Below are 14,077 nucleotides of genomic sequence, written 5' to 3'. Positions count from 1 at the left end.
CGCTTTTCTACTCTTCTGAGCACTCAAAGCGCTTTACACAAATGGTAAATGGTAAATGGCCTGTATTTGTATAGCGCTTTTCTAGTCCCTAAGGACCCCAAAGCGCTTTACACAACCTGTCATCCACCCATTCACACACACATTCACACACTGGTGATGGCAAGCTACAATGTAGCCACAGCCACCCTGGGGCGCACTGACAGAGGCGAGGCTGCCGGACACTGGCGCCACCGGGCCCTCTGACCACCACCAGTAGGCAACGGGTGAAGTGTCTTGCCCAAGGACACAACGACCGAGACTGTCCAAGCCGGGGCTCAAACCAGCAACCTTCCGATTACAAGGCGAACTCCCAACTCTTGAGCCACGATCGCCCGATCGTGGCTCAAGAGTGAATGCACAACTTGTGCATTCACCCATTCACACCCATTCGCACAAGCACATTGTTCTAGGTGCTTTCTAAGTAACATTCACACACATTCATACTCCGATGGATGCATCGGAGAGCAATTTGGGGTTAATATCTTGCCCAAGGATATTTGGCATGCAGACTGGGGGAAGCCAGGAATCGAACCACCAATCTTCCGATCAGCAGATGACCTGCTCTACCGCCTGAGCTACAGCCACCCCCTTATTGTCTCTATTGTGCTCTGTCTTGGTTGTTGAGTTGACTAATGTGGAAATAAAATTTATCCAGCAGTAAACCTGAGTTTGCGGTGAGGGAAGCATCTTGTACAGTACAGCACTTTCCAGCAGGAACTTCGATAGAATGTAAAATAAAACATTTTGTGTATTTTAAAATGACATTCAGTGTGTTTTTGTTGTTGCTGCACTAATCAACCACTTACTACTAACTGCAATGGTAGTTTATTGGATTGGAAAGTGTGGCGATGCTCGCCACCTGGTCTCCCTTCTTGCTTGTTGGTGTGGGCAGGTCTCATTTGTAGGTGCTGAAGAGCTGCTGTGGCTCATTTCCATCAGTGGCACTGGCAATACCTGGGCTCATTCTGTCAGTGAGGTAGTTGAAAAACCCCAGTTGGGTAAAGCGTTTGGGGGTTTTTGTTAACAGACATGCTTATCTATTTAGTTGGTGTTATTTTTTTCAGCTAAATTTTTTAGTGCAATTAGCACTTTCAGCATCAATCCATAGCAATGTGTTGTATTTTTCACATTGTCTGTGTGTAAAATACATATGTAAGCATAGATTACACAAAGGATCCTGCACGCCAAGCTGGATACAAATAGAAATCCCTGGAAACAATTCTTTCTGCGCTTAAGAGCAGCTTCCTATTGCAACGCTGGAGGATTTGTCACCATTACTGGATACGCTGCAGAAGCACAGCAAAGCAGTGACTGTGTGGAGTCGAAAACTATTACACCAACTACACTACACAGTCACCCACATTACCCCAATCACTGGCGTGTTTACACAACAGAGACGCTGAGTCTTTGTTACGGGCGCCAGCCACTGTGGCCTCGTTGTGTGGACACAGAGAGACCTTGCTGTGACTCGCGTCTTCCCTGCTGTGGATTTCTGGAAACCGCGCTTAAAGAAAGCACAAGACTTCTTTCGTAAAATGTGCCTTCCTGAACTTGTTGGGAAATACTTCTCGAAACAACGTGCTGCTCTAAATAGCCTGTAATGTTTCATGTTGTGGTTAAAGATTGATGACAGCTGTGTGGTGCGATGTAAATAGTTTGCATTTCATTTTTATGTGATTGCTGTGTACATGTGAATAGATCTATAATAAAGAAAAACAAACAAATATACTATTCTTTTTTGTTTTATTAAAACAACTTCACACAAAGTACAACTATTTACAATGTACAGTACATCCAAAAGAACAGCTTTAAGAATACTCAACAGGAGCAAGTGTCATTTGGCCCTGGTTTGACAACAACACTGGGGCACATATTAACAAAAACACAGCAAACCTTAACGATCTTATCAAGAAGTGTTGTGTCTTCAGCCTCACATGATAAGAGTAATCAGACTGTGTGTAACATTTTGAACTTGTTGCGCAAACTACCTATTACTCGCTCAACATGAATTCTCAGGTGGGCAATTGCTCTCGTTTGTTCAACGTCCCTTGCATCAAGTTGACAGTAGCCTTTTGTGAAAGCTGGAATCTTGACCTCCGCACACATCATTCCTACAGCATCTCTGATGTCAAAGCCTCTGTCAGCCAATACTACGTCCCCTGGTAACAGCTTTTGAAGAATGCCACATCTCTCTATGATGTGTTTATCTGATGCACGACTAGGGCTGGGCCATATTATACCATTCACGGTAATACCGGTATAATGTTAGGCAACGATAGGAAAATGAAATATCGCGATAGAATGGGAGTAAAACGCGCATGCGCAGTGCCTTTGTTTTCATACGCACATGGCCGATTGTTGAGTGAAACAGATGAACCAGAATTGGTTTGTAAAAATGGTGCAACTTCCGTGATGTGGAACTGGTTTGGTGTTTGTCTGTCAGATACACGACAAAGCACATTTTTTTGCAGAACATGCAAGCGGTCGTCGTTATTGTCGTATTTGTCGGACTAAGATGCTCTTAAATCTGGGAGTAATCTGGGTCCTAAACTCCGTATGCTTCAGGTCAAACAACACTGCAGCATCACTGAGAGTTAAAAACTGTCTAAATTCTTTCATCTTTAGTAAAACGATCAGCATTGCTGCTTTACCAGGTGTAACTATAAAGTTTAACTTCCATGAAAACAAAAAGTTATTACATTTAATGGAGTTAGAAGTTAGCAGGAAGCTAGCGGAAGTTAGCTCGCTAGTTTCGCTAGTTACCTAAGCATGATTTAGCATGTTCTGACTGAGAGATTTCTGAAAAAAATCAAACGTACAGCTCTGCTATCACTTCCAACATAAATGAAGACAGGAAACTAAACAGCAGTGACGTTTGTAGGGTTACTGAAGTTGGGCTAGCTGGTATATAATGATGTGCTACGTGATCGCTAGCGACACAGCTATGTTAGCATAACATAAACAGTGAAGCTGGAGGACGAACACTAACACTTTTCCACTTATAAAAGTTAACGTGAAGGTTCTTCATGGTTAGAGACAAATGCAATCGCATGGCAGGATGCTGTAAACGGACCAAACTTCAGTCAGGAGAACAACTGAGATAATCTATCCACAATACCAGGTTAGTCATTAATATACTGCAACAACATGGGAATAGAGCAGCTGCCAGAGAATTCAACATTAATGAATCAATGGTACAGAAGTGGAGGAAGCAAGAAGAATGAGTTTAATAAAGTTTGATTTATCTGACTGCTTTGTTTCGCTTAATGTGCCTTATAATCCCGTGCACCTTATGGTCCGAAAAATGCGTACTGCACACTGCAGTTTAATGTTGCAAAGCACCTCTTTTTAACTTCAGTGGATATTATACATGGTTATGCTCAGGATATGTCAGCCCATTTCTACTGGAAATGCCTTTTGGTTAAACTTTCAGCAAGGAATTTGCATTTGCACTGTTACATTTTTATAAAGCTTTAATGTACATAAAAACCAGCTTCTTGTTTAGGTGAAAATAAATGGAAGGTTGTCTTTTTGCGCTAGTAATGTTGTGGAGTTGTATTTTGTCTCGCATCAATTATATCGTCGGTTATATCGTTATCGCAAATTTTCAAATATATATCGTGATAAATATTTTTGGCCATATCGCCCTGCTCTATGCACGACCCCCCCATCCCCTGGAAATGAAAGAAATAGCTCCATGGGGTGTAATCCCGATGAGGTATTTTATGGTCTGTGTACCCTTGTAATGAGAGTATGTTTGTGCGCGTGCCTTTAAATTAGATGGTCTTTCTGTTCGAATCTCAAAACAGTCAACAATGATTGCTACTCGTTTTCCAAAAGTTTCAGTAAACTGTGGAGGCATTGTCGCCTGCAGACAGTGCCTCTCAGGCCAGTGCACCAGTGCTCCTAAGTGGGCATACAAAACATCAATGGTATCGGTGAAGACAGAAGACAGTGTTTTGTGCGACACATGGAATAGATGACAAAGATGCTGGACTGGAAGATCAAGTCTCAGACGCATTAGTGTGAGTAAGAGCATTTGGAAACCTGTCAGTTTCTTCGGTATTGGCAGGAAATCTTTGACAGTGTTGAAGAGGGACATTAAGACTGCATAACAATATAGTCCAGTGTAATATCTTACTTTTTCGGTATCGTCCTTTAAGAAAGTTTCATTCAGCTCTGTCTTTTGCAACTGTGCTCGAAGCAGTCTGTTCTCCTCCAACAGCCGGTTTATTTCTGCTCTGCCCTGTTGACTGCACACACAGTCCTTCGTCTGCCCTTCAGCTTCCGTGACGCTGTCACTCCCATCACCACTGTCCACATTTGCAGCTGGTACGTCAACCTCCACTTGTCCAACACAACTGCTGTCCACTGCCTCCATGACATGGTTGTTGTTCTTCTGTCAGACCTTCATCGATCATCAAGCCTGTAAGATAAAAAATAGTGCATAGACTTAAGGTTAATGTACACCAATATTCCAATGACAGGTGTGTGATTCATCTTTAAGTTATGTGCGGATTAGTGTACCATAAGAGCAATTTAGTATGTTTTCAGAGGGGGGTGTTTACCTGCAATGGGTGCTCTTTTTCGCTTCCGTTGCATACGCCTTGCGTGCCGGTCCGAGTCTGACACAGGTTTGTCGTCGTGCCCCATGTGCAGTGTTGGTGCCCAGTCTGGATTTGTTACATCCATTTCATATGCTGGTTTGCCTGCAATAATGCCAAATCAAAAGCTACTCAGTCGACATGACGTGGTTCTGCAGCATCACACATTAGCATGTTTTATCTCATTATCTATGACCGCAGCGCATTGAAAAAAAAACCCACTAAAAGCCTTTTGGTTTGGTCCTTTTACAGCATCCTGCCATGCGATTACATTTGTTCCTGACCACCGAGAACACTCACGTTAACTTTTATCGAGTGGAAAAAAAGTTAGCGTGTTTATATTGTGCTAACATAGCTGTGTTACTAGCGGTCACGTAGCACATCATTATATACCAGCTAGCCCAACTTCAGTAACCCTACAAATCAATCAATCAAGCTTTATTTATAAAGCACTTTTCATACAGAAAAAATGTAGCACAAAGTGCTTTACATAGTTAAAAGCAGCCCACCCCACCCTCCAACTCACTCCCCACACTCTCAATACACATATATCCCCCCACCCCCACCCACACACACACATACACACACGCGCACACTTAAAGAGTAAAAATTGGGCTGGGCTCGCATGAGCCAAGTGAGGAAACATTATAACAGAGAGCCGTCTGCACCGGGAGCCGGTCACAGACCGCAGCCTCCGGGCTGGGCACACAGCCGGAGGGAGGCCAAGGAGCCCCCCAACCAGGCTGAGAGGACCCCAGAGACCAGCAGCCACGGTCAATAACAGCCCCGGTGCAGAGAGCGCCCTCCGAGGAAACACTGGAGATATGACGCAATACGATATATACAGGGTAAAATGATAAAATAAATAAGAACAGGATACAATGTAAATATAAATATAAATAGAGTAAGAAGATTAAAAAATGAATAAGAATAAAATCAAAAAATATTAGGTAAATCCTAAATTAATAATAGAATAACAGGATAGAATAAATAAGCATAAAAAATAAATAAACGCTAAGTAAAAGCTAAATTAAAAAGGTGGGTCTTGAGCCTGTTCTTAAAAACATGTACGTTCTCTGCGGCCCTGAGCTCCTCCGGCAGGCTGTTCCACAGACGAGGACCATACCACTGAAAAGCTGCCTCTCCGTGAGTATGTGTCCTGACTTTAGGGACAATCAAAAGGCCAGTACCAGAGGACCTCAGGGTCCGCGAGGGTTCGTATGGTAAAAGCAGATCTGAGAGATAAGAAGGCCCAAGACCATTAAGACATTTAAAAACCAATAAAAGAACTTTAAAATCGATCCTGAAACACACGGGGAGCCAATGCAGCGATTCTAAAACCGGTGTAATGTGGGCCCGCCCTCTGGTCTTCGTCAGCACACGAGCTGCCGAGTTTTGCAAGAGTTGTAAAGTTGAAATATTCTTCTTAGGAAGACCAGAGAGCAGGGCATTACAGTAATCAATGCGACTGGCAATAAAAGCATGCATCAGCATCTCCGTGTTGGCCCGAGAGAGAATAGGGCGGACTCTGGCTATATTTTTTAGATGATAAAATCCAATTTTGGTTACATGTTTAACATGTGGGATAAAACCAAGCTCAGAGTCAAAAATAACACCCAGGTTTTTCACTTGTAGCGAAGGACATAGTGAAAATGCCTCTAATTTAGACAAGAGTTTCTCTCTCTGAGCTTCAGGACCGACAATTAAAACTTCAGTTTTGTCCTGGTTAAGCTGTAAAAAGTTTTCTGCCATCCAAGATCTTATATCCAAGATACAGTTAAAAAGGGCATCCATTGGTCTGGTGTCATCAGGAGACACGGAGATGTACAGCTGCGTGTCATCAGCGTAACTGTGGAAGTTCACTCCATGCCTCCTGATGACACTGCCGAGAGGCAACATATACAAATTAAAAAGTACAGGGCCTAGAACCGACCCTTGAGGCACACCACATGTCATTTTATGGATCTTAGAGGAGCATGTATCCATACTCACCATAAAAGATCTGTCAGAGAGATAGGAAGTGAACCAGTTGTGTACAGCACCAGAGAGGCCCACCATGTGTTTTAGTCTGTTTAAAAGAATAGCGTGGTCTACTGTATCAAAGGCTGCGCTTAGATCCAGCAGCACCAGGACTGAGAGCTTTTGGGCGTCCCAGTTACATCTAAGATCATTTAAAACCTTTAGGAGAGCCGTCTCTGTGCTGTGGTTCACCCTAAATCCAGACTGGAATATCTCCAGGATCTGTCTATCATTGAGAAAATCAGTAATCTGAGTAAAAACAAGTTTTTCTAAGACTTTACTTAAAAATGGTAAGTTGGATACAGGTCTGTAGTTATTAAAATCATTACAATCCAAATTGCTCTTCTTCAGAAGGGGCCTCACCACCGCCGTTTTAAAATCCATAAAGTGTTTTAAAGAGTGAAGAGGGGATTGGATCTAAAAGACATGTGGTGGGTCTCACTGTGGAGAAAACCTTCTGAAAGTTCTCAGCATTAACCAGGACAAAGCTGTCCAGTGTCTCCTCAGGTACAGAGCCCTCAGATGTGTTTACAATCATATCGCGATTAGATAAAATATCAGATCTGATGGCGCTGATCTTTCCCCTGAAGTGGTCTGCAAACTGCTCACAGAGCGAGTCTGTGGGGGTTCTTTGGGAGCTGTTAAAATCAGGGTTAAATAAATGATCTATGGTGGAAAAGAGGACCTTGGGATTATTTTTGTTAATACTGATTATTTTGGCGAAGTATGAATTTCTTGACTTCCTTAATGTATTATTGTACATTTTAAATTGCTCGGAAAATATTTGATGGTTGATATTATTTTTATTTTTCCTCCATCTCCTTTCTGCTGCCCTGCAATTTCTTTTGAGTTTTTTGACTTCTTCGTTTCTCCAGGGTGATGCATGTTTTACGTTAATCTTTTTGGTGGTGAGTGGAGCAACGGAGTCAAGGCTTTTCTTCAGTTTGCTGTTAAAATAACTAAAAATCAAATCGCAGGGTGCAGGTAAAATCACAGGGGGGCATTTGACTAAAACCCTGGTAAAATTTGCAGCCACTGTCACTGCTGTTTAGTTTTCTGTCTTCATTTATGTTGGAAGTGATAAGAAAGCTGTACGTTTTAATTTGTTTCCAAAACCCCACAGTCAGGACATGCTATATTGTATTTAGATAGAAGCTAGCGAGCTAACTTGCTGCTAACTTCTAACTCATATGTCATAAATTCCATTGTCATGGATGCCTGGATGTTTAACTCAGTTGTTACACCTGGTAGAGCAGAACGCTGATAATTTTATTAAAGATGAAAGACTTAAGACAGTGTTTTAACTCTCAATAATGCCACAGTGATCATTTGATATATGGACCTGCAGCAGAGTTTAGGCCCAGACACGGCTAGTGACGTCAGACTCAACAATCGGATAGTGATATAAATTACTTTAGAACTCACCGGAGAGAAAATGCCGCGAGCAAACCAACAAAAAGCTGGGGATTGCACGGAACTCGATATCCGCTCGTCTCACCGCTGCAATCCATGCCTGGCGTCTTTGTTTGGTGATATCGGATACATGGGATCCCTCACGTTGCCGCCAGGATGGAAAACGATTAAAAGATTAATCCAGTTTCTTGCCTTCACGATCGTGAGATCTAACATTGCAACCGACTACACACGTACCACCATAGCTGAAGCTGTATCCTTTGTCTGGCCTACTGTGATGGCGGCAGGGGGCGCATTCTAAAATGTCATGTGACAATCTGATTCATGAAGAGTGATGATGTCACAAGGACATGTGATGATGTCACAAGGACATGTGATGATGTCACAAGCACATGCCTTTGAGCCTTTTCTATAAATAGGGGTCAGGAGCAGCAAGTTTTAGTCAGTTTGTTCGCAGCCTTCAAACGTTCGACCAGAGATATATTTGAAAGTATTTGTAAACCTCTTCAGAGTCACTGTGCACAGGATTAAAAATGTATCCACGAAAATGCCAACAAAGAATAAACAATCTTGCTGCCTCTCCTTCGAGGTCTGGCCGGCCACTCACTTCAAGAGGGAAGCCTGATATGACACGATCCATTGGTGCCTCATCAGTCCAAAGGACATTACAGGAAAACTCCGACCTACATGCAAAAATTAAACAAATTGAAGAAGAGAAGCTTCAACTGGAGGAGAAGTGCAGACAATTGGAAGCACGAAATCAAGAGCTGGAAAAACAACAGCAACGCCAGCCTTACACAAAAATTATTAGTGAGGCCTGGGAAGGAAAGTTTGGTGAAGCACGACAGAAGATTTTGTTCCTGATGAAGGAAAACAAGACAAAGAGTGCTGAATTAAAAGAAACGTCTGCCCAGCTTCAACGCGCGAATGCTACTATTGGGGAGATGCAAAGGGATCTCCAAAACATGGAGCAAAAGAATCAGGCGCTCCAAGGAACGCTTGATGAAGCTATGGAACAAACTGCACAAATCCTCGGACAGAAAAAGGAAGGGGTCACACAAATGCAGGACCAACTCAAAGGCATAAAGAAAAAATACGAAGTGCTGAAAGTCAGGCTGGATGAAACAGAGTGCAAAAAAAAAGAGCTTCTTCAAGAGAAAGAGCAACAGGAAGAAGAAAAAAAACGTATTCTCCAGGACTCAGACAACTTGAAGCGCGAAAACGCTGAAATGCTTGCACAAAAGCAGCAACAAGAGAAAATAAATGAAGACCTGCAGCGTAAGCTTCAAGAAATCACAAGAAGAAATGAGCAGTTAGAAAAGATGCACAAGGAAAAACAACAGCAAAATACAGACAAGTGCAATCTATTAAAAGAAATGGAGCAAAGATGCCAGAAACTTGAGAAGGAAGTTGAAGAAACAACCGATCAGTTGAGAACCCTCATCCTAGAGAAAAAAGTGGTCGTGGAAAAGCTCATGGAAAAGAAGAAAAAACGTTTCCGCTTCTTCTGGAGGAGGGACACTCCTGCTCTTTCTACTTTTTCTATTTTTTCTACTGCTGACGTCACCTCGTCTCCCTCCACCTCTGTTCCATCTTAATTTTCACCTCTCCTCTCCCCTTCTCTCCTAACACTTCTTCCCTCTCTCCTTCATCTTTTTTCACCCCAACCAGTCCCGGCAGTTGACTGCCCCTCGTGAGCCTGGTTCTGCCGGAAGTTTCTGCCCGTTTAAAGGCAGTTTTTCTTCCCCACTGTCGCCTAGTGCTTGCTCAGAGGGGATTGTTGGGGTTTTCTCTTTTCTTTTTTTTTCCCTTCTTATTACCATTTTCCTTTATTTACCGATTTGTTTTGTTTACTTTTCTTTTATGTTGTTTCTTTATTTACTTGTTTAACTTTTTTTCAACTTATGTAATAAACTAATAAACCAATTGAATTTATCCTCTGCGTATTTTACATCTAATCTTTAAAGAATATTTCCAAAACATTTTCAAACATCACGATCTGTCTTTTGTTTGCTTGTTAAAACCCCGTAAATGGTGAAGTAAAAACCCTGTGATATGGTTTAAAACATCAAAATAGACTAAACAACTAGTCTAAAACTAAGAGACACAGGATAAAGTTGGTGTGAAGGTTTCAGTCTGTGAATGAATCTAAGCACCATCACCTTAACTTTAAATTCATCTCTGTTACCCTCTTTGTGACTGAACTCTGACCGTGAGCACCACAGCCACTGCGCACCAGTCACACACACTTTAAATCCATCACAGTAAACCAGTTAGTTTACCTCAGTTTGTTTTGCAGCACATTTCACAACATGCAAAAGCATAATGTGCCATGTACAGACTCAAAATCTAATTTAAAAACATGAGGACTGACCTGTAAGCTTTACATTTACAGTTTATCACATACCACTGAGCAGTTCTTACCTGTAATTCTAAGCCCTCTTCTTCCTTTTCTGGTTTAAAACATCAAATTAGACTAAACAACTAGTCTAAAACCAAGAGACACTTAAATATTAAGTTAAACCTCTGGGGTTGCCGGACGCGCCGGTGCGTCAAAATCACATGACCAATTTAAGACGACACAGCTACAAGATGCAGCGATTCAGAGGCTGTATCCCAATTCAGGGTCTGCAGCCTTAAAGGCCGCATTTTAAGGCCGATTACGTCACCATGCCAGTCTCCTATTGCCAGAGGCTGAAGTGTGTGTGCAGTCACCAGGTGATAATCTGATATCGTCTACTTCCCCACTGATGTTAAGTAATATGAAAAAAATAATGAATCCCACCTTAGGCCGAATGTGTGACTCTCTTCGTAGTGGAAGAGAGAATGAATCTTCCCATCCGAATTCACGGCAATCAGTCTGTCAATCAAATCCTGTGGAGTAAAATGAGAGGCTTTGAACAAGAATGCACCGGATAGGGTGCAAAACGAAAACTGTGTGGAAATTTACAATGGGTAAGGTGGAGAACGTATATCAGTCTCAGTGTGAGAGGGTTTATTTGAATGCGTTTGAAGTAAAACAAATGGGTGGGTGGTGTTTGGAGGCCAAATAAAAAGTGCAAACATGCCCTCAGATGGATGACAAAAAAAAAACTGCAGTGTGTGGAAAAGAAGAAGAAGAAAAACACTTACAGGTATGGAGGTTGGCATCTCCCTCAGGGTGTATTCGCTTTTGTTGGCCAAAGACTGTCGGCCCAGCAGTTGCCACACCGACTGGGAAGAGGAGAGGAGGTTGACCAAGTACAGGAAGGACTGAAGAGGAAAGTAAATACAGCAGCTGTTAGAGAGAAAAAATGTATTTGCTTTTAAAGACCATTGTGAATGCATTTGTGCACGTCATGGATTGATCAAATCCTAACACATAATAATAATATAACACTATTCAACTACAAACACTACCGATAATATGACAAATAATATCTGTAGTATTCAAAGCAAAACAAAATGTAAAAAGAATTTATGATTGCAAAGATAAAACATGGTTTACCACACTCTCAAAACTGAATAAGACATATTCTGAGCAGAGTGGTTGAGCAGAAACCTATTGCAGCCTGAAGAATATTAAACTACAGGAAAGCTCCCTGCATTTTTCACTGGGTCTGGTAGAACAGGGAAAACATATCATCAAAAGCATCAAAGGAAAAAAAGAGAGACACTTGCACAAACGAGCTACAACTTAGATTATATTAAACAGCTTCAAAGAAACGTAAAGAAAAAAACAAGATACGATGGATTTTTTTTTTCTAAAATAGAAATATCTATACTTTCATGTGTCTTCTGATGTTTCTGTGCATGTTTGAACTTATCTTCATATGTACTACCAAACCTCCTACTGTACTTAGCACAGATGAAAGCAAAGACTCGAGTTAATTCACCAAAGTGCTGGTGTGTGTATATTTAGTTTTCCTTTGACCTCAGCATATATGTATAACCCACTGATAAGGCAGACTTTAAAGTCGCCTGTGGCAGGACACAGTTTACACATCACTGGCTGTCCGTATTCACTTGGCTAGTCTCTCTGAGAGAGATGACTTGGCTGCTGTCAGAGGCCAAGCATCAGACACACACAGACAGGCTCACGCTGGAGCTTGTTGAAGCTTTCCTGTTAGAAGAATTTAAGTTGTACTATGATTTATTCACTTATGCATTAAGGTTTTATTACTTAGCATGCTTCAGAATGTTCATATATTTCACAGGGACATTAGAAGTAACTCTTAAAGTTTAAACTGCAGATGTCTATTATTAAAAGATACCTCCGTTATGAAGCTTTCGAATGTATTACAATGCTCATATATTTGTGTATCACATGCCATTACATCCTGTCACGTACACACACACACACACACACAGAACACACACACATGCTGATAAATATGCTTGGAAAACAGGAAATGCAACTGTCCCTTTGTATAAATAAATCTGACTGCAAGGCCTCGGGTGTGGATCTCCTTCGAGCTTCCACCCGTGCACGTCTTCATTGTTGAACCTTGAACAACAGTCTGAGTGTTTTTATTCAACCTGTAGAATGTCTTGTTTAATTTAAATAAACCATTGACATTAAAATGGTCCTTCGAGCCGGAGTGGACATTAGTGGACATTATTGGACATTATTGGACGTTAATTACCAATAATTAGGGCTAATTTTGCTCCAACAGAGTGACCTCGTCGTTCCCTGATATCGTGGAGAGCCCGCGCTGAAGTCTGTCGACAGCCTCCTTTCTACAAAGGAGTAAAGACCAACTACGTGAATTCGGGGTTGGCCAGCGTTCCTTAGCAAAGTGGTCCACGGTCCTGGGAACGAGGGGGAATCTCTGACCGGCACTTAAAACGTGGAGCCAGGTGAATATTAACACTCAAAACACATCGCGATAATATCGTTTCATTATCTGACACTGTCCTGAGGTGTAAAGGCTCGTCTACAGAGACTGGTAGCCATAGTGGAACTCGCTTCTTTCAAATGGAACTGGCAGTCTCCAGGAGACTCGTTTCGAGAAGCTGGCAGTTTAAATAAATTAGTCTGGGACTAAAATAGAGGATGTGTCAGTAGATAAGAAATAATACGCCGCGTTTGTGAAGTTATCTGTGTGAGTAATAAGGACGTGAATGTATTTTGACAAGGGACATTAGGACCCTACATCACTCCTACTGTAATCCTGTGATAACTGATATACTGGTGATAAAGGGAGAAGGTTGCGCTTCATCGCATAAAATTAAGGCCGCCCCTGACAATAGGACAAGGGTAGAAGGCTGCCTTAATAACCACCCCTGATTCTCATACCAGAGAAAGTTACACAGTTCTGTCTTCCTATTAATAAAATCTAAAGTGTAAAGAAAAAACAAAATAAAGGAAAAATGGGGAATAAACAAACAAAACCAGAATTAACTGCAGATGAACAATGGTTAGAGGAAAAAATGTCCAGGCGCCGGACAGATAAGTGCTAATCGTTGGAGAAATCCTAAGACACTAAAAGACTCAACTTGGGAAGGAAAATGCAATCCAACAGCAATAGCTAATTTAGATAAAAAATTACAAGAGGAACCTTACAAACAGAACTAAACAATGAAATATAGTTGGCATGACGATCATGCCCAGATTGTGTAAAATAAATAAAAGGAAATCATTCACATGAAAACCTTTTCTATAAAAAGAGAGATGCATAAGGTAGATTAAGGCTGTGTCATTGTTCAGCCAAGGAAAGTGTGTGAAAAGGTAAATGTCTCCAGCCTGGATGACGGGTGGGACTGCAGCCCACCCAGAGCCCTTGATGGATACAAAATAAAATATAGAAACAAAAAAAATAATAAATTACTTGGTTCGACAGGCAACAGAGAGAATGAATGTGACTGAAGGTTGGATCGGAGATGAGGCAAACAGAAGACCAGTCTAAAAAGTAGGCACAAACCTGTTCAGAGAAAAAGCAAATTTGTACAGATTGGATGAATACTAAATTATCTGTTTGCTGAGTAAGATGATCCTAAACTATTAAATTGGCTCAGTAGTA

General features: G+C 41.6%; 1 protein-coding gene across 2 annotated transcripts; it reads right to left on the bottom strand.

Annotated features, from left to right (window-relative positions):
- Positions 1-1,765: 1,765 nt before the first annotated feature.
- On the bottom strand, positions 1,766-10,958 carry LOC145420081 (uncharacterized). Of its 2 annotated transcripts, none has more exons than XM_080288839.1 (3): positions 10,861-10,958; positions 4,608-4,748; positions 1,766-4,465 (listed from the first exon to the last, which is right to left on the bottom strand). In XM_080288839.1, exon 3 carries the CDS (start codon positions 4,418-4,420, stop codon positions 3,692-3,694), a length of 729 nt encoding a protein of 242 aa, XP_080144965.1. In that variant the 5' UTR covers positions 4,421-4,465; positions 4,608-4,748; positions 10,861-10,958; the 3' UTR covers positions 1,766-3,691. The 2 variants fall into 2 exon arrangements, with proteins under 2 accessions (XP_080144965.1, XP_080144964.1); XM_080288838.1 differs by lacking the exon at positions 10,861-10,958 and adding an exon at positions 8,088-10,842.
- Positions 10,959-14,077: the final 3,119 nt, after the last annotated feature.

Source organism: Astatotilapia calliptera, chromosome 14, assembly GCF_964374335.1.
Source record: "Astatotilapia calliptera chromosome 14, fAstCal68.1, whole genome shotgun sequence".
Classification (NCBI taxonomy): domain Eukaryota; kingdom Metazoa; phylum Chordata; class Actinopteri; order Cichliformes; family Cichlidae; genus Astatotilapia; species Astatotilapia calliptera.
This window is presented reverse-complemented; position numbering and strand designations above follow the sequence as displayed.

Coding starts and splice junctions, on each gene's coding strand:
- LOC145420081 (XM_080288839.1), bottom strand. CDS start 4,420: ATGGAGGCAGTGGACAGCAGTTGTGTTGGACAAGTGGAGGTTGACGTA.